General features: G+C 39.9%; 2 protein-coding genes across 2 annotated transcripts; both read left to right on the forward strand.

Annotated features, from left to right (window-relative positions):
• The first annotated feature begins 338 nt into the window (after positions 1-338).
• kiss1rb (KISS1 receptor b) lies at positions 339-4,236 on the forward strand. The gene is made up of 6 exons (XM_034117860.1): positions 339-537; positions 1,231-1,355; positions 1,598-1,733; positions 2,341-2,579; positions 2,670-2,822; positions 3,456-4,236. The coding sequence occupies exons 1-6, from the start codon at positions 339-341 to the stop codon at positions 3,690-3,692; spliced, it is 1,089 nt and encodes a 362-aa protein (XP_033973751.1). The 3' UTR covers positions 3,693-4,236.
• A 1,471-nt stretch (positions 4,237-5,707) lies between these two features.
• On the forward strand, positions 5,708-10,975 carry psat1 (phosphoserine aminotransferase 1). The gene is made up of 9 exons (XM_034118651.1): positions 5,708-5,948; positions 6,730-6,790; positions 7,241-7,310; positions 8,008-8,213; positions 8,927-9,099; positions 9,473-9,642; positions 9,890-10,018; positions 10,244-10,381; positions 10,593-10,975. Exons 1-9 carry the CDS (start codon positions 5,892-5,894, stop codon positions 10,690-10,692), a joined length of 1,104 nt encoding a protein of 367 aa, XP_033974542.1. The 5' UTR covers positions 5,708-5,891; the 3' UTR covers positions 10,693-10,975.
• Positions 10,976-19,522: the final 8,547 nt, after the last annotated feature.

The following is a 19,522-nucleotide window of genomic DNA, read 5'->3' on the forward strand; positions in this document are numbered from 1 at the left end:
TCCCCTGTCTCATCCAAACAACCCCCCCCCCCCCCCCCCCCCATATATGGTGGGGGGTTACAGTGCTTTCATCTCAAACCTGCAGTGAACAGAAGAGCAGCGCATCACTGACCAACGCGGGACAAAAGCTTTGTATAGTGGAGAGAGGAACACTGTGGAAGCAAACAGCACAGCACAGGTAAGAGAAGCAATTCAGAAAAAGCATAAAATGTATTTATAATTTGATGTCATCATCTTTTAGTTACATTTGCTGAGATTATAATAATAACATCAGCCCAGATTTGACCACTTACATATTGTCTGTACCACAGATCTCCACCTGGCTGTGGTTTGTGAAGATGACATTGGGAGACTGTGAGTCTTCGTGCAACGAGTCTGCAGCTCTAGAGGGCCAGGGGCCCCCGGTGCTGGTGGACGCCTGGCTGGTCCCCACTTTCTTCAGCCTCATCATGCTGGTGGGCTTGGTCGGGAACTCGCTGGTCATCCATGTGGTCACCAAGCACCAGCAGATGAAGACCGTCACCAACTTTTACATAGGTAACGTTTTTACGCGCACAGCAGCTCTTTTCTTGTGTCTTTTCAGTATCAAGTGAAAGAAATAGGGGAGAGGGATGCCCAACACGATAGATAATTGTGTACAAAAAGGAAATCTAAACCCAACAAAAGATAACTAAAGAGATGAGGGGACTCTTTCTGCAAGGCAGTAATGTAATGCACAAAATGTAAGGTACCTTCTAGTTTTCTTTTAAATAAGCAAAGGTTTTATTCATAATCAGTTTTACTCACCAAAACTGTGAATGACAAACATGTGGAGTGCATTTTCTTCCTCGTAAGATTTGCAATACTGATTTTTTTTTTTAGGTACTTTCAATTTAAAAGTGGTATTCTTCTGTCCTGCCTTTGTTGGCACATTGCTGGTTGTACAATACTTTCACTTTAGTACAATATTATAATGCTCCATCCGTTCATCGCTGTGACCTACTCACAGAAAAGCGTTCCACAGTCTTACTAAAAGATCAAACACTCCACAGGGAACCGTAAAGCTCTCAGTTAGTTTAGTTTAGTCAGTTTATAAAATTCATTGTGAAAGTGTATTACTTCATACCTTTATCAATAAAAGCAGCAAACTACTGAACACAGGTGCGCTGGGGAACTTTTGAAAGAGTGCATTTCTACTTGCCATGTCTTGAATTAAATGTCTCTGTTTGGGCTATTCTCCTCCTCTTCCAGTAAACCTAGCCACGAGCGATATCTTGTTTCTGGTGTGCTGCGTACCCTTCACTGCCACGTTGTACCCACTGCCCAGCTGGATCTTTGGAGAGTTTATGTGCCGACTGGTAAACTACCTCCAGCAAGTGAGAGATATGCACAAATAAACACACAAACTCAAACAGGTCTGGAACCTCTGGAGACCATTACTTCTATTATCAATGCATAACAACTGATTATATCCCATGATGACATTCTATTATGTGCAAAATAACAATTTTAGATGTTTAGTTACATAAACTATGCGACTTAGATGCAAAACATAAAACCTACTTGAAAAGTGTTTGTGTCCTTGAAACAAATCTTCCCTGTGACCTTCATGTTTCAGGTGACTGCTCAGGCCACATGTATCACTCTGTCAGCCATGAGTGTGGACCGCTGCTACGTGACCGTCTACCCTCTGCAGTCGCTGCAACACCGCACGCCTCGCATGGCCCTCGCCATCTCTGTGTCTATCTGGATAGGTATCACTCAAACACATTATACACACAATGACAATGGGAGAGTCAGATCAGATACGGTGTACTCTGTTTACCTTCTAATCACTCAACCTTTATTATGTATTCACTGTATTAAACTTAAGTCGAAATATTGAAGCAGCTGAGCTTGCTGCCTTTGCTGAAACAAACATTTAATGCAGACTGGAGTAAACATTCTTTCTGCAATTTATTTGGGATTATTGTTCCGAATACATTTATTTTTGAATAGCCTCTCTTTCTTTTGGGTTTTTAGGCCTTGCTGTCATGTCGAAATTGATTGACTGACTGTAATGTATAAGTGTATAAAAGGATATTTTAAACGTTTTTAACTTAGTTTTAATTGTTATCACCATCTTGTCAGCTTAATATCTTCTTAATGAAACAAGACATTTTAAAATAACTACAAAGTCACACATAACAATTGGGGATTTTCCATTTCCTTCCTTTTTTTGAAAGCCCTTTTTAAAACAGTGCCCAATGACAGCTTCTGAGATGGTTTTGTGTAACAACAGGTTCAGCATCTAGTGGCAGTAATGGAACTTTTTATGAACACCATGATGAGTCACACTGTCCTGTCCTCTGTCCTCCCCAGGCTCTTTGCTCCTGTCGATCCCTGTCGCTGTGTACCAGCGTCTGGAGGCAGGATACTGGTTTGGCCCTCAGACGTACTGCAGTGAGGTCTTCCCCTCTGCTAGCCTCCAGAGAGCCTTCATCATCTACAGCTTCCTGGCCGTCTACCTTCTACCCTTGGTCACCATCACCGCCTGTTACGCCTTCATGCTAAAGCGTATGGGGCAAGCCAGCGTGAATCCCATCGACAGCAGCTACCAAGTAAGAGAAAGATATAGGAAATGACTTTCTTATTTAATCCACAAAATACAGATTGTGATACAAATAATTACAAAGCCTCTGTAACGCCAGCTCCAGGCTCATGCAGAGCGAGCAGCAGCCGTACGGGCGCGCATCTCCCGGATGGTGGTGGTGATGGTAGGTCTCTTCCTCATCTGCTGGGGCCCCATCCAGGTCTGCATCCTCCTGCAAGCGTTTGGCCTCCGCAGTTATCTTCTATACAAGGTGACACATTTTGTATTCATATTTTGGGACTTATTATATATGCACAGATAATCCAAAATGGTGCAGTCATATTTAACCCCTCATTGTGCAACCTGGATTTAAAAATGCAAACGATGAGAAGAAATGTAATCCTAATCTTTGGCCACAGGGCAGAAGCAAATACATATTTTACTTAAGCGTATTGCTAAAATGCAAAATTATACTAGGATCCCAAGTTCCCTAAATTGAAATGCCTTATAATCTGTGTTCCACTTTCTCTGCCTCTCCATTTTCTTGTTACCTCGCTCACCTCAAACTGTCTTGTGCAAAGTCATGTTTGTGTGCCATTCTCAAATTATGATATAGTCTATTATAATTTGGTTTAATCCTTTTTTTGTGTTGCTCGAAACAACAGGCTGAATTAAACCTTATACTGGTACACTTTTGGCCAGCTGGCCCCACTTTGGGCAGCCTTGATCTATAATGTTCCAATGTTCTTTGAAAGGTAGTGAGAATCAATCTGAGTTGAGCAGTTCCAGGTAGTGACAGTGAATGACAAGACTTTAGGGACAGAAATGGATGCTTGTCTTGGTTCTAAAACTGCCACAGATAGATTGTCTTTTATCTCAGTCAGTCTCAATTCTGCATCCACAGCTGAAGATTTGGGGTCACTGCATGTCTTACACCAACTCCTCCGTCAACCCGTTCGTTTACGCCTTCATGGGCAACAACTTCAGGAAGGCCTTCAAGCACGCCTTCCCCGCCGTATTTCTGTGGCGCACAAGGGGGAGAGTCAGGGTGGGAAACATGGACACAGAGGACGGGGGAGACATGGATCGCCAGGCACCCAAAGGAGGAGCAGAGCTGAACTTTCTTTCATCTGTGTCCTAAAGGTCACACTGTGCCCTCATTGTTTATTTATAGTTTGTTCTGGAGATGAGAGCACCCTGGATGTACACCGGTCATCCTGACTCAATGTGGGCTATAGAAAATACTAACAACAAAAGTAAGTAACAGGTTTAAACCAACACATCCAAACCATAATAACTGCCATGTGATCTCTTCGTAGGAACAGAGCAGTCAGGAGCCTATTGTGACTTTCACAAGCTGCTGAAACACGTCACACGTTTCTAGTTTCCAATTTATTTTATTGAAGGTCAACGTGTTTGTGCTCTGGGCTTTATTGTCTTTGCATTATTTCATGGAGATAACTGTCCTTTATGGACAGCAGCCTTGTTGAATATAATTATTTAGTAATGTAAGAAGAATCTGGGATAAACACTATGCTTTGCCTGCTCAAGTTCTGCTTGGTCTTTCTTGTTTCTTTAACTTGGTTTCACTGCACTATACGGGGTATATTAGGTATTAGGTATATATTTGGGACCATCAGTTGAGCTCTACCTTTCTATCTGTAAGTACTTCAACAGGCTTTTAAGTATGGATATCAACTTTTCATAAAGTAAATAATAAAACAATTATATTAAGAGTTTGTATGTTTTGGGATTTTTTGTTTTGTTAAATTCAGTGTTGCTGACTCTGGCAAGTTAACTGGATTGCCAAACATGAAGCTGAGATTTTCTTTATGATTGTTCTGCTCCTCTGATATCTGCTGTGCTTACCCATCAAATATTATTCTCCTTTATCTCCTTTTCTTACTAAACATGCAACCTGTGTCTTTACAGAAACACTTTGAACAACACTGATTTTGAAATGATGATGTTGTTTTTACTACTGTACTTTTAATTACTTGTAAGAGAAAGGACAATGTCAGAGTTAGGATGTAATGCATTTCCTCCAGTGTTAAGTATAGGTTGGTAGCCTACAAAGTAATGATTTCAGAAATAGCTCGCTTAAGACTGTTCATTTTACACGATGGCATCCATAAACATGAACACAATTAAAAAAAGAAAAACAATGCAAGGCTAGGCTACATCTGCTACAGAGTTTCATTCACTCATTAAAGTTTACATTTATTTGAATAAACAGTTTCTAACGAAAGTTGTTTGTCTGTGGGTGTTTCTCAATCGCGAGTACGCTTGCTTGGTAGCACATGTCTGCCGAGCATCTTGCTTCAGAAGCGAGTCAAGAATACTTCCTGGCATTCGGAAAACGAAGTGTGGAACACGCTAGCAAGTGTGCAGGTGTGCGTCATATGAGATGCCCCGCCTTACATCTTCCGCCACAGATTTGGGGAAATTGGTCCGTGCGCAAAGCATTGTGGGGATTTTAAGACCGCGAAGTCTACTCATGTGCAGACTCGATATTTCTCCAAACGGAGTACGCCGGGCGATTGGAACAGTACTTCGGCGGCACTCGATGACGTAGTATGCTTGAAATAGTGGCTCTGAAGCAGCTTTACTCGCGATTGAGAAACACCCTGTATGTCTCGTGCGTGTCAGGCGCGCGCCCACATTGTTGTGGCGTTACAGTGGAGCCAATCAGTCCAGATCTAAATCGATATTAACCAATGACAGCCGTTTACCAAACAGTGACACCGGCCAATAAAATGGCTGTCTGAAAATGTGGGATCCTTGTGCTGCCTTCAGGAAATGCCGATTTTGGTAGTATTTCCACTGCGTGCTCATGAATGAATAAAACACTACGAAGCAAACTATTACAAGCCTGGATTATCAACGGGGTAAAACTGGGTTAAAGGGTAGTTTTCTTAAAACAAAAGGCAGGTGCCATAACAGTGAAACAGGTTTTCCTAGCTGTAACCATTCCTCCTGTCCTCCTGTCCTGTACACATCACACATTCATGGTTTGCATTCAATGGAAGTGAGGGAGGACAAAATACAAAGTGTTGTTTTGTGTATAAGGTTATTCCACAGTTCATCTGAATAAACTATGAGGCTTCAGCAGTCTGTGTAAGACAAATCAAGTGGACGTCTTCAAAAGTTGCATTCTGCAGTTTTCACTCGCTATGTTCATTCCTCGATCTCTATTGTTTACGAGGAGGACTTGAACGCAGCATTTTACACAAGCCAAAGAGTGCAGGAGGAGAGCAGAAGTAACTGAGGCTGAGGGGAAATCATTCACATCGCTGAACCAAACTGAGCAAGCATCCACCAATAAACATTGTTTTACACCATGGAGCAGAAACAAACCATCAACTTTGGCGCCGGACCTGCAAAACTCCCCCAATCCGTAAGTTAAAATCCTCACTTTTATTAGTCTAATAAAAACGTTGCAAAAGACGAGAACACTTGTAATGCAATGCAACATGAAAACTCAGCATGTACATATTTAACTGTGAATCTGTCGGCCAGTTTTATTCCTTGCAATGAGAGGCTTGCAAGCAGTCATGTGAGATAATGTGTGTTGGCTGACAGTGCTGCTGTCTGCAGCTCCAACAGGCTACAATGAAAATTGTGTGTGGAGTTGCATCAGCCTCGTTCATTGATGTGGAAAACAGCTCCTTTGTGCTTCATGACAGGAGCAGATGCATCCCCTAGATGGCAGAAAAACATCTTACATGTCAGAAATAAATCCCACTTTTCAGATGTTATAACAAAAGCAATCTTCTGTGTTTTATTATCCTAGTTAGAGTAGCAGTCACAGGCTCCTACTGCTTAATTCAGTCTCATTCACATCTGTGAAGTTGGCATAGTCATTTGTATGTTTAATTCCTAGCATGAAATACAATATTTGAAGAAATCAATATATATTTAAGCAACATTTGCTGTAACTACACTTAAAACAAATCACATGTAATCTGCATAACTATTTGGAGCATTATGAATAGAGGGAGCAATAGATTTGAATGTTTAGGAAAGAAAATACAGAACATCTTCAGCTGAGAGCCACAGTGTATGGCTGTAGACACTTCTACTTCTTGTCGTTGCTTACACTTTTACTTGTAGACTTTTTTGTTAATGGTTGTTTTAAGATTTTAAAGAAAAACTGAACACCTTGCTTTATATTGCAGGTGCTGCTTCAAGCACAGAAGGAGTTCCTCAGCTACAGTGGTATGGGTATAAGCGTGCTCGGTGAGTAAAACAAAAAATGTGGTGCATTTCAGTTTTTATGAGGAAATAATTACTGTATTACTCATGATCAATACATATGTTATTGAAAATCTTAACGTATTAAAAGACTGCTTACAATTTTGCTTTAAATTATTGTTGTCTATTATGCTGCTGTAACAAAAACAATATCCCAATTTGGGATCAATAAAGTACTATCTTATCTTATCTTATCTTAAAGCATTTTTTTCTGCAATTTAGCTTTTCATACTGATCATTGATAGATCTATTCATAATGGGCCTTCAGTGGAAGTGCTTAGATACAAAATCCACAGTCGGCTCTGTGTTCAAAAAGGTTCCCATCCGATTGATAGATGTTCTCCACATTTAAATGTTATTATAGAATCTAGATATTATAGAACAAATGTGCTAAAAGGTGAGTACATTTAAATGTTTTTGATTCTGTTGTTACAGAGATGAGTCACCGATCTGCGGATTTTAACAAAATCCTCACCAAAACAGAGATTCTCTTGCGGGAGTTGTTGTAAGTGCTGCTTTTGTTGTTTCACATGGCATCTACTGTATTACTTATCTTTTTACTTCCTACTTACTTTACTTTCAATATTCACAATATGTATTTGTAACACACCTTTTGGCTTTAGGTGGCTGCGTCATACCTAGGAATTTTGTGGTGACTTATTTTCAATAGAGCATCACCATGGGAAACCGGCACACCCAAAACCTATGTACAGAAGAATATCAGAGTATATTAATCTAGCATGATAGGAATAATTTATTTGCCACATTAATTATACCGGTTCATTCTCTTTCATTTTCCTTCAAGTCCTTCACTTTGACTGTCTGTTTCTTAGACTACTGGTGGCTGCATGCCAAAAAGGGTTTAGGGTTGGGCCGTGCTGCAAACATAGTTTTTGTTGATCAACAGGCGTGTTCTCCAAGTAGTTATAACATCAGATTATTCAAGAAGAGTTCAACCTTGCTCTACTTTTTATATTTTGTCAAAATGTTTGTAATTTTTGTGATTTTCTCTCTCCACAATTTATGAATTATATTTCAAATGAGTTGTAATCTACTAACATGTATGTACTTTACCACTTGCATTTAGTACACCAGAAAGCTTAACAATGGAAAATGGTGTGCAGCGTTAATAATGTGTCAAATAATGATATACTACTTTGCAAGGGACCAGTATTTAACAAAGTGACCTTTCCTCTACACAGAACCATCCCGGACAACTATAAGGTGTTGTTCCTGCAGGGCGGGGGGTCTGGGCAGTTCAGCGCTGTTCCTCTCAACCTGATCGGACTCAAAGAGGACACATGTGCTGATTACCTGGTGACCGGCACATGGTCAGAAAAAGCAGCAAAAGAAGCGGAGAAATACGGCAAAGTCAACATTGTCCACCCGAAGCTGGACAGTTACACGAGTAAGTCTGTGTGAATGTTGTGTTGTTGCTGAGGCAATCCAATTAGTCTTTATTGTCTATACTAACAAAAGAAGAAAACTGCAATGACAACCAGGTCAAGTAATCAGTAAATCAAGACATCTCTTAGAATACATGACACAAATTCATGAATTCATCTTTTTTGTTATGTTTAAAGTAAGATTTAATCACCTCATTAAAAAATAGCTTCAGGTCATTGTCATTCACGCTGCATTACGACAGCCCCTCTGCAGAATCTGGCTGTACGCTCAGGCTGTTGCATAATAAACAATAGAGCTATAGACTACCAATGAGACTCTGGTATGCGGGCAGCCTTTTCCACAATGTAGTGTCAACTAGGGTTTACGATGGATTTCTTGTTTGTCATAATGTTTGGTGTCCTTTTTAACAGTTTTTGAAAATGAATTTAAATAAACACTCATTAATTAAAATATTTTTTTACTCACATGTTAGGAATTCTGTTCTTACACAGGTCCTTCTGTCTGCGGTTTTTTCCTTTTAATGGAATGTCTTTATGTAAACTATTAATATCACTGTGTTATTTATCATTGTCCTTGTGCACGCGTTAGTCTTTCGAAAGTTCAGTCTCTCACAGAAGACAAGCGTGGCTGCAGACTCCTATCTAGGTTGACTGTGTAAGTCTGGCTAACTATTGTAGTCTGGTTTAACTTTGTTCTGCTTTTCCCCCGCCTCAGAAATCCCCGACCCTAGCAGCTGGACCCTGAACCCCTCAGCCTCCTACGTGTACTACTGCTGCAACGAGACGGTTCACGGCGTGGAGTACAACTTCACCCCCGAAACTAACGGGGTGACCCTTGTCTGCGACATGTCCTCCAACTTCCTGTCCCGACCTGTGGATGTGTCAAAGGTGAGGACAAGAAGGATACCCAATAAATTGTTCTCTTCTGCTTCCGGGCCCTTTTCCTCCAAATGTTTATATTAATCGGATTTGTTTGTGAGAAAAATACTTAAATACTGCGTCAATATACTGTAAGTTCACCCATTGAAGTCACAACAGGACCTGAGATATACTGATGTTAAAAAGAAAACACTACAAAATAAAAGGTTATAACAGAAAAATGACCAAATGATGACCCGTTAACAGCATGCTAACTTTACATGTCCACTACATAAGAAAGCCCTTTTGACTTGATTATAAACACAGCCATATCTTTTTCCGATCCATTCAAGTCTGTGGTTATATACAGGCATATTTCAATGTGCTGTCTTGCATTGTGTAGTTTGGGCTGATTTTCGCCGGAGCTCAGAAGAACGTGGGTTGTGCCGGGGTGACTGTGGTGATCGTGCGGGAGGACCTGCTAGGCCACGCTCTGAACGATTGTCCCATTGTGCTGGACTACAAGGTGCAGGCTGACATGAACTCCCTCTACAACACACCGCCATGTTTCAGGTACAGACTCACCTAGGTTTATTGTTAGAAGCTCCCATGTTCAATACAGAGTGAGGGATTTCAATATATTAATGTGAGATATGTAAAATGCTATTTTAAAATAAACATGTCCTTGATGCATGTCATAGACATTAACTCTCAACAAGAAAGCAAAGTGTATTTCCCCAAATATTCTTTACAGATATTTAATAACATGTCACAATCATCTTGTTGAAAAATGATTCATTACTTAATGTTTTTTGCTTAGCATCTACATCATGGGTCTGGTTCTGGAGTGGATCAAGAACAATGGCGGCAGCGCTGCTATGGAGGCCCTCAACAAGCAGAAGTCCTCCATGATTTACGACATCATCAACGCCTCTAACGGTTTCTATGAGTATGTATCACAAAACTTCAGATACATGTGTTAAAAAGCTAATAAGAAAACAAGAAAAAAACATTAACATAATTTGGTATCCTATTGGAATTAAAAACATAATAACAAGAGGAAAACCCTTGAGTCTAGGCTTCTGGACCATACTAAAGGTTATTTATATACAATGACTCAAACAAGAAATCAGATTTCAATGAAATACTTAGAATGTTTTATCACTGTGTGCAGGTGCCCTGTTGATGAAACCTGTCGAAGCCGCATGAATGTACCATTTCACATCGGGAGTAAAGAGGGGGATGAAGGCTTGGAGAAGGAGTTTCTGGCTGGCGCTTCAAAGCGTGGAATGATATCGCTTAAAGGACACAGGTTAGTGAAACAAGCCTCCTGTTGTTGCATTAATGCCTACCTTTTGCTGTATTTTGTGGTTTACTACAGCAAATACTAGTTCCTATAGTTTTCCACAAGAAAGGTATGGTCGAGTTACAAATGAACAACAGCAGTTCGATACCTAATCACATTTTTTCTTGTGACGTAAGGTTTTTAGACTTTTAACATGGCGCTTTGTTCCCCCCTGCAGGTCAGTTGGAGGAATTCGTGCCTCTCTTTACAACGCTGTCACACTGGAGGACGCTGAAGCCCTGGGCACCTATATGAAAGTATTCATGAAAGAGCACTAATAAGTCGACTATGCTTATATTTAGCTGATATGGCACACAGCAGTACATTACTCCAGTACCTCTGGTTTATCTGTAGTTGAGATCCATGTTGGATCTGGAAGGTGCACCTTTAGACATGTTTTGTATAACCCTTTCGTTGTTAATAACTCCTGTTGCCAGTCATTTCTTGATTCCATCTGTTACTAATTTAATGACTAACAGTGCGTTGATGTACATACTTTAGGTAATTCTTGTTACTTGTTCAAATTGTATTAACATTCCAGTAAATCCAATTTGGCAATACTGACATTTGCAGTGTGATTTCTTGTTTTATGGACCACATTTTGTTATTTCAATAATAATAATGTATATCAAAGAGTGATAGTTTTTTCACTTATAAGAATATAGAGGCAATTTAACTCAACGAAACTGAGCTGTGTGAGGCTGGCCTGCTTTTTGTTTGATTAAGAATTTCTGTTAGGAAAGGTGACATCACAGATATTGGACTTACTGTTTTATGCATTCACACTCATTTCTGATTGGCTGTCTGCTGTCATGGTTACATGGGTTAAACTAAAGTCTTGGTCACCAAACATATGAAAACATGTTTTCTCATTTCTAGTGGCATTTAGCCATGCAAACAGTTACGATTGTTTTTTTCCCAGGCTTTTAGATATCAATGTCTGAGATTTCTCCTTCCCAAAACAAAAAAACAATGTGATTAACAGTTTTACATCGTTAGTAGGGGTTAAAGTAGAATATTTCAAAGATGAATATATCAAAACGTATGCAATTACAACTAAATAATTAAAAACAGAAAGGTCTAAATGACTTGTTAATCGCTATTATATGATCTGTTGTTTGTCAAGAAACACTTTATATTCCCATTTATATTTATCGTCATTTTCATTCAGGCTAATTCTTGGGTTTAAAAGGCTATGAACAGCTCACATGTCTGCAGACACAAACTCCATCAAGACTGCAGTTGTTAAAGCGACTGACAGCCGAACCAGCAGGGGTCAGCTGCGACTGTCATCACAAACTGAAGTCGCTTAACCTGAGGCCTTATAGTAGGGGTGTCCAAACTACGTCCCGGGGGCCAAATGCGGCCCGCAGACCATTTTGAATCGGCCCTCAGCAAATAAAAAAAATATAATGGAATATGGCCCACAAATGAAACTTGTGCTTATCTTGTATTGTACTTCTTAACTATAAATGTAAAAATATATTACACATAGTATTCATGTGTTAATAAGACCACTTTTCAAATAAATTCAGTCAATTCAAGTTGGAAACATTTTCTAACATACCTTAGTTGATAAGAAAAAAGCCCAATGACTTATTTACATAACCAGCTTGAAATACACCCTTCCTATTTCTCCTCATTATAATCAATCTGAGGCTTCTGTTTTAAGGGATGATCTGCCAACACTCACAAGCACAATTTACCTACATTTGATTGATTTTGCTAACTTATAACTGAATTTATGAGGCAATATACCTTTAGTGAGTGGCCCAGCCCTTCGTATATTTTATATACTCGGTGAAAAATGTTTGGACACCCCTGCCTGAGAGGAAAGGACGTTCCATGCTCTTCAAACAGTTGCATCTCTCAATAACTCCCTGCTTGGAGGGACTAAGACACAAGGAAAAAACACAAGTGAGGATGAATTTTTACGAGACTTGGGATTAAGCTCATGTCTCAAATTGGTCCTAAGAGTTAATCAGGTTTGCCATTTACAGCGACGTCATTCTGAATTATTTCGATGGGTGAACTTTAACCTCAAGGTAGCCCCTGACCTATTTTACAATAAGTTTGTAATGAAAGTCATTTGGGTTGAGGTTTTCACAATAGTGTGTTATTCGCTGTGTGTGCCAAAGGGTGTCGCTGTCCTATTTCCACAGGTTCTTTCATTTTAGGTGTGTCTTATCACCAGGGGTTAAATTGGGATTTGTTATGTGGGGTCGGGGATCGGTGATTACATTTTGATAAGGGGGGACCCTTATTATTTTTGCAGAGTGAAGAAATTATTATTGGGCAACACAGCAGAATAATTTAGGCTTCCCCTATAAATAACATCTGATGAAACATCTATGGACAAGTCACAAGCCCTAGAATCAACTGAAATATGACATTATGCATAAATATTCCTTTACACACCAAACTAAAATAGTTATGGAAAATATATGATGTGAAGTGAATGCTTATTATTTGCTCCATCATAGGGTCATAGTGTGTTAATGCCGGTTATCTGTGTTCGTTTGCAGATAGTAAATATATATCCCTCACCTGTTGCCAATTAGCACCAGGTTTTCTTTTGTCATACAAAATAATGGATATCATTGTTCAGCTGTTCTTTTATGATTTTTATATTTAGTTTACTTTAGTTGTCACATGATTGGGTGTGTCTGACCCAGGAAGGGCATATGATTTTTGGCCGTCGTATTGCGAGTGTGTGAGTACCACATTTTGATTGTTAGATGTACTCTACTTTCACGATGCACACAATTGATAATAAATGGATTGTATTGCTGCACCTGATCACGAGCCTATACCTATTCTCCATTAAAACAACAACACAATATACACACAGGAGTAGAGTATCACGCGTCAGCCAAGTCATTACCGGGAGGTAAAACACCACAGAAGCTTTATTATTAGGCTAAAGCTCCTACACAATGCGTTAATACAAAAGTATTGCAAAGACTGTTTGTGGCATAGACTGTGGCTGCCGGTGCAATGGGGCTTATATTGTTTATACACTTTGCCACCTTGATGTTTTATTTATTCTGCTGTTTAAGTGGCAGGTTATTTTTCTTCAAGTAGCCTAATGCTTAGTTAATTAGTTACTCTACTCAGGAATGCATGTCTTGATAATGTATCATCAGTTGTAGGACCCAGGCCTTCTAAAAAATGAACAGATCCAAATAAAATATATGCACAAAGTTCTACTTCCAGATCAGCACCTCATCACAACTCTTGATGTGCATTAAAACTGAAGTATTTTATATATAGTTTTACTTTTCTCTATGTACATTTTTGTTTTGTTTGAGTAACATTAATTTTAAGTATGCTAACTTTGAGTGTGATACTCTAGTAGATCTAATCTTTTCATCTCTTTTGTACGCACTACACTATTGTATTTAAGTTGTGAAGGGCTTGATCTCTATATAAAGGGCAGTAGTTAAACCAAGAGCAGACTGAGAGGGACGTTGCTTCTTATTAAATGTAATAATGGTTTACTGTGATACACATGCTCATATGTAAATAAGACCTCCCCCCCCCCCAAAAGCACTGCATTTAGCAAGTTGGGAGAGATACAGTGCTGTCAACATGCGGTATAGCAAAAGCTCAAACTGTAAGCCATTTCAAAAATAATGCTGATGTGCTTTGTGCCTTTTAGGTAGTAGTAGTAGTAGACTTTTTTATTTGAACCGTGTTAACAAGCTTTTGTTGCAAGTCAAACTGAAAAATAAATGTTCTTACAATCAATTTCTTCCTCCATACTTGATACAACTGATTTGTTATCAGTTTTTACGCTGTTGTCATAACTTCACGTAAACTTAACCTTTTCCTCCTGTTACACACATGGATTGTATTACTTGACAATATAATGTAACAGTGAATCTGCTGTTTTACAGGTCATCTCAGTGTCTCGCCTCACACAGAGCATCAGAGGAGAACAGCATCACTTAGGAGCTGACATCACTTCCTTAAATACAGGTAGTAAGTACTGATTGTAAGCATAACACATTTATCTGGTTTTCAGTCAAAGGTTTTTTAAGGTGTTGACAGATTACAGTATGACTCATATGATCATATGATATGAGCACTTTTTTCTCCACATAACCAACTGCTTGCGTGCGGATTAACTCTAATTTGTTCACATTTTGGTATGTTGGGATGGCATTTTCCACTTCACATTTTATATTGGTGTGTATTTATAAAAGTCATACACTGCCAGAGTATACAGTGCTGTGGCCGGCATTTGTCACAATAATAATACAAGATAGATAGATTTATAGAAAGTTATTTTAGATTAAGAGGTTACTGTTTAAGGATGCTATGTAGACTCAACCACTTACTCATTAACCATAAGATATCTAAATATTTGAGTCTCAGCCACATGTGCTGCTGACAAGTTTGAACAAAAGATGAAAATAAAAAATGTTTTAGCTGCAAAAGACCTCTAGGTGGAAGTGTTCCTCAAGAAACGCATGTTTGCAATATGTTGAGGTGACTCCTTTCAGTGATGTGACTCCATTCAGTAAGGCTTTATTGGCATCTCATTTGTATTTAATCATTTAGCCTTAGCATAAGGCAATCATTGATTGACAGCATATGGTAGATCAAATTGTCCAATAATAACTAGTATGGAAACCCTCCCCCTAACAAACATAATTGACAAAACATGTATTTTAAATACTTATGTCTCCAAATGACTCAAATGCATTGTATTATGTCTATGCATGGCACAAACACACAAGCACACATACACTGATTTGTGTGGTTTCCTATGAAAAGGGTAAACTCGCCACCAAATGGTATGCTCTTTAAAGGTCCCATGTCATGGCCATTTCTACTGATCATATTTCCATTGTTGAGGTATACTAAAATAGATTTAAATTGTGAAATTTTCCAAAATCGCATTGGTTTCTCATACAGCATCTATGTATAATATGTGTATTCACTCTCTGTCCTAAACGGCTTGTTGGAGCTCCTGCCCCCCCCTCCCTGTGAGCGGACAGATTTCCAATGAGGCGTTTTGGGGCAGCATAGACTGTGTTAGAGTTGTACTCGCTACAGGGTGTACTTTGAGGGTTTTTGACTCTGCAGACCGTTCACAAACCTTCATAACACACAAGGGGACGGGTAATAACCGGAAAAGCATGACATGGGCCCTTTAACTAGAGAACAAAGTCAGTATCCTCTCTAAAAATACTCATCTCTCCCTCATTATGTTTTGACAGGGCTTGGTAATATTGCCTTTCATTTTCTCTCAATCTTTAGCATTTACTCCTCTCAAAATAAAATACCGGCACTAAAAACGCACACACAGAACCGCATGTTGTTTATAGGTAGTTTTAAGCAGTTTGATATAATTCATTTTCCAGGAGCTCGACATTTTTGGTGCTTAACATAAAAGCTCTCCTGATGTAGACAGATGTAAAAAGGCTATTAGCGTATTATGCATAAGATGCACTGTTTTGTCAGCACATTTCTCGTTCTTGCCATACAAATATCTGTTCATGAATGGTTGTATGGGTGTAATTAGAGGGTAATGAATATTGTTTTCATTGCATCACAAAATCTTTTCAGGCTAAATATCTGAATTATGTTGCAATTATTTAAGTCAAAGTGAAAAAGTTATTTTTTCACCGCATAGATTTGATATACCTTGTGAAATATATCTAGATGGCAGATGATCACGGAGTGCTACCTCTGAAACAGACGGGTTTTTTTAAGCTAAAAAAAATGCGTCTTGCTATTTTCTTACTTTCATTTTGAAATGTAATGAAACAGAAGGTAAAGTTGATCCAAGAGTTATTATTTTATATAACATCCCAGAAGGTTCTTTCCAAAAAGTAATTTTGGCTGTTAGCAAATATCAATACCAAGAGCAGGGGGGAAGTCTGAATGTTGGTGTTGACTGTGGATCCCCAGAGCGGGAGATGTTGGACCTGCTGCGAAGATTGTGTGCTGAAAGGAGAAAATGTTCTGCCAGACTGAAGTATTGCTTTAAGCCAGATGAGTTTCCTGTCCGTGCGATAAGAGACTGCCTCATCACTTTCTCTAAATTAATATCTGATAGATTCTAAGTCTTTAAGTACCACGTTAGTTTGTGGTCGTCTTTAACGGTGGACCTAAAAGCCTTCGTGCTTCCATCAGCTGCAGGAACTTCAGTGAACCTTTCTCTGCCACCTCCCATTAGAGCCACAGGGGCTTAAGCACACATTAGAGCTCCTTTACCTCCATTTCCCCTGAAGCATGATTTAGTGGCTCATCTACAGTGTGTCAAGACACGAGGCTCTCTGCATATTCAGCAACTGTCTGTGTTTGAAAAAAGGTGTAGTGCAACTTTGGATGTTAAAGGTCCCCTATTATACTATTTTTCATCAATATATTATAGGTTATAGGTAAGTGTTTGGCTGAAATACCAAACAGATCATGCATTGTGGCATCCCATAAACCCCTCTGTTTCAGCCCTGTTTCAAAAGTTCTAATTCTGGGTCTGTTACTTTAGATGAAAATAAGGAGCCACTCCCCACGCCCCTCTGAGAGATATTTGGTTAAAAAGAACACAATAGGCGCGTTCACACCGCAGTACTTTTCCAACTTTAGTTCCGATATAGTTCCGAAATGTTGCGTTCACACCAAAAAAATCCGGAACTAAAATTAGTTCATGAGAACCTTTTTACCCCCTTTTTACCCCCTTTTTACCCCCTTTTTACCCCCTGCTAGAGAAAAAGGTTCCTATTTCTGATTGGCTGGGCGGATTGCAAACCCCGTAAAACTCCCAAAAAGTTTTGTGACGCCGCCATTTTATTATCCTCGCATTAGCATTATTAGCATTAGCATTAGCCCAGCGCACAAACGCAGAGAGACTAACTTATGGCAACACCAAAGAAAACATGGGAGCGGTGGAGATGAGGAGGTGTCGGCGTTCTGGCGATTTTCAGTAGAAGCTGCTGGGAGTCCCAGCAGCTTCTACTGAAGCCAGTCCCCAACTCCGGGGACTTCCGGCCGGGGACTTCGGGTGGCAGTATACGCCGTGAAGTTGTTTGCGGCCTGCCAGTAAACCCAAAGCAGAAGAAGAAGAAGTGACGTCAGCGGCTTCATTTGCCTAATCCTCCCTCAGGGACTTATTCCGGTGTGAACGCGATCTGTACTTAGTTCATGAGAACTAAAGAGTTCTCATGAACTAAGTTCTGATGAACCTTTGTGGGAAAAGTACTGCGGTGTGAAAGTGCCTAATTCGACAAAAAAGCAATGGGATTTCTCCATAGGATTTTGGAAAATAGCTCGAAATAAGGTCTGTGGAAAACGAACCTGTTAGATAAATGCACGTTTTGTTCAGCTGGATAATATCCACATGTCTACCCTACTTTTATAATTTTCTAATCATAAATCGAATCGATAGATTTATGATTAGCATAAGTTTGTTCATGATGGTTCATGTCATGCCCCTTTCACACCGGCGCTTTTCCAGCTCCTGCTGGGAGCTAGAGCCTGAAAAGCGCCGGTTTTTCCTGTTCACACCGCAGCGGCGGCGCGTCATAGCTCCGGAATGCGGTTCACTTCCAGCTCCAAAAAGTTGTCGGTCCAGAGGCAAGAGCTTTGGAGCTATGACGCGGCGTCGCTTACGTCTCTTACGTCGAGGCGTGCAGGAAACCTTACTTTGACCATCCGTTCGCTGTTATTGATCATTGTGGAGAGCAGGCAGACGTTTGGTTTGTTATTATAGCAGCTATCGGATGGAATTAATACATGGGCTGTACAGGTTGTCATGTCCGACTATCACAAGTAGAATCATAATGAAAAATACGCCGGTAAAAAGTGCCTGGAGAAAACGGCTTAGCAAGTAGTCCGTTTAGCTTCGGTTGCTATGCTAACATCACCCATGTTATACCAGAGAAACTTTCATAACAGCGTTGTGATGCCAAACAGTGTCAATTCAGACTGACACACATTCACTTAAGGGGAACTGGGGATATGTATCAGCTGCTTGTGTGACAGTCAGACAGTGAATACTTTAGAGCCGTGTGAGCTAACCTGGAGCTAACGGGAGAATACACTCCCGTTGAAGAGCAGCCAGCACTGTAGCGGTCGGTAAATGCTGAAACACATTAATAAACAATGAACCACGGCACTCTGGAGAAAAGTATAAGGTTGGAGAAGTCGTTATTTAATTTAATCTGGCTTCGTATGATTAAAAGCAACACGATCGTCGACCCGACGCAGTCCCCCCCCCGTTGTTGTGGGAGAAAATCTCTCGGCAGCTCTGGGCAGTGTGAACAGAGCGGGAGCTGAAAAGGGAAACGGGAGCTGAACCAGAAAAGCTCTCGCTAGGAGCTAGAAAGGGAAAAGCGCTGGTGTGAAAGCCGCATCAGTGATAGTGATGACATCGTTGCGAAATTATTAACCGAGTCATTTTCAAGATTGAGTTACAATGATAAACTGGAGTGGCAAAGGATCAGCTGCATGACCCGCCGTCAAGTACTTCATCCAAAAGGACAGGAGGATGGACTTTGTGTTTAAGTGATTTGATCATCGAAGGTAGGCCTAAGTAATTTTCAATGTGGGCCGCCGCGCCGACTTAATTCATTTGTAATTGTTACTTGGCTGTGGGTGCCCTGTCATGATAGGTGTTTATTAGGGCTGTCAGTCGATTAAAATATTTAATCGCGATTAATCGCATGATTGTCCATAGTTAATCACGATTAATCGCAAATTAATCGCACATTTTTTATCTGTTCTAAATGTACCTTAGAGGGATATTTTTCAAGTTTTTAATACTCTTATCAACATATGAGTGGACAAATATGCTTTATATGTTTGTTTATTATCATTTGAACAATGACAAATATTCTCATGAATATTAAACACAACAACCTCTGAACATTACAAATATTCGCCTCAATTCAACCTGGAACCTCTCATACAATAATACAATACAAAGTGTGTGTGTGTGTGTGTGTGTGTGTGTGTGTGTGTGTGTGTGTGTGTGTGTGTGTGTGTGTGTGTGTGTGTGTGTGTGTGTGTGTGTGTGTGTGTGTGTGTGTGTGTCTGCGCAGTTGTCGGCGAAATGCCGCTCCTCTGTTTTCATAACTGTCAAAGCATGAGACTGAA

This window comes from Trematomus bernacchii, unplaced genomic scaffold (assembly GCF_902827165.1).
Source record: "Trematomus bernacchii unplaced genomic scaffold, fTreBer1.1, whole genome shotgun sequence".
NCBI classification, from domain to species: Eukaryota; Metazoa; Chordata; class Actinopteri; order Perciformes; family Nototheniidae; genus Trematomus; species Trematomus bernacchii.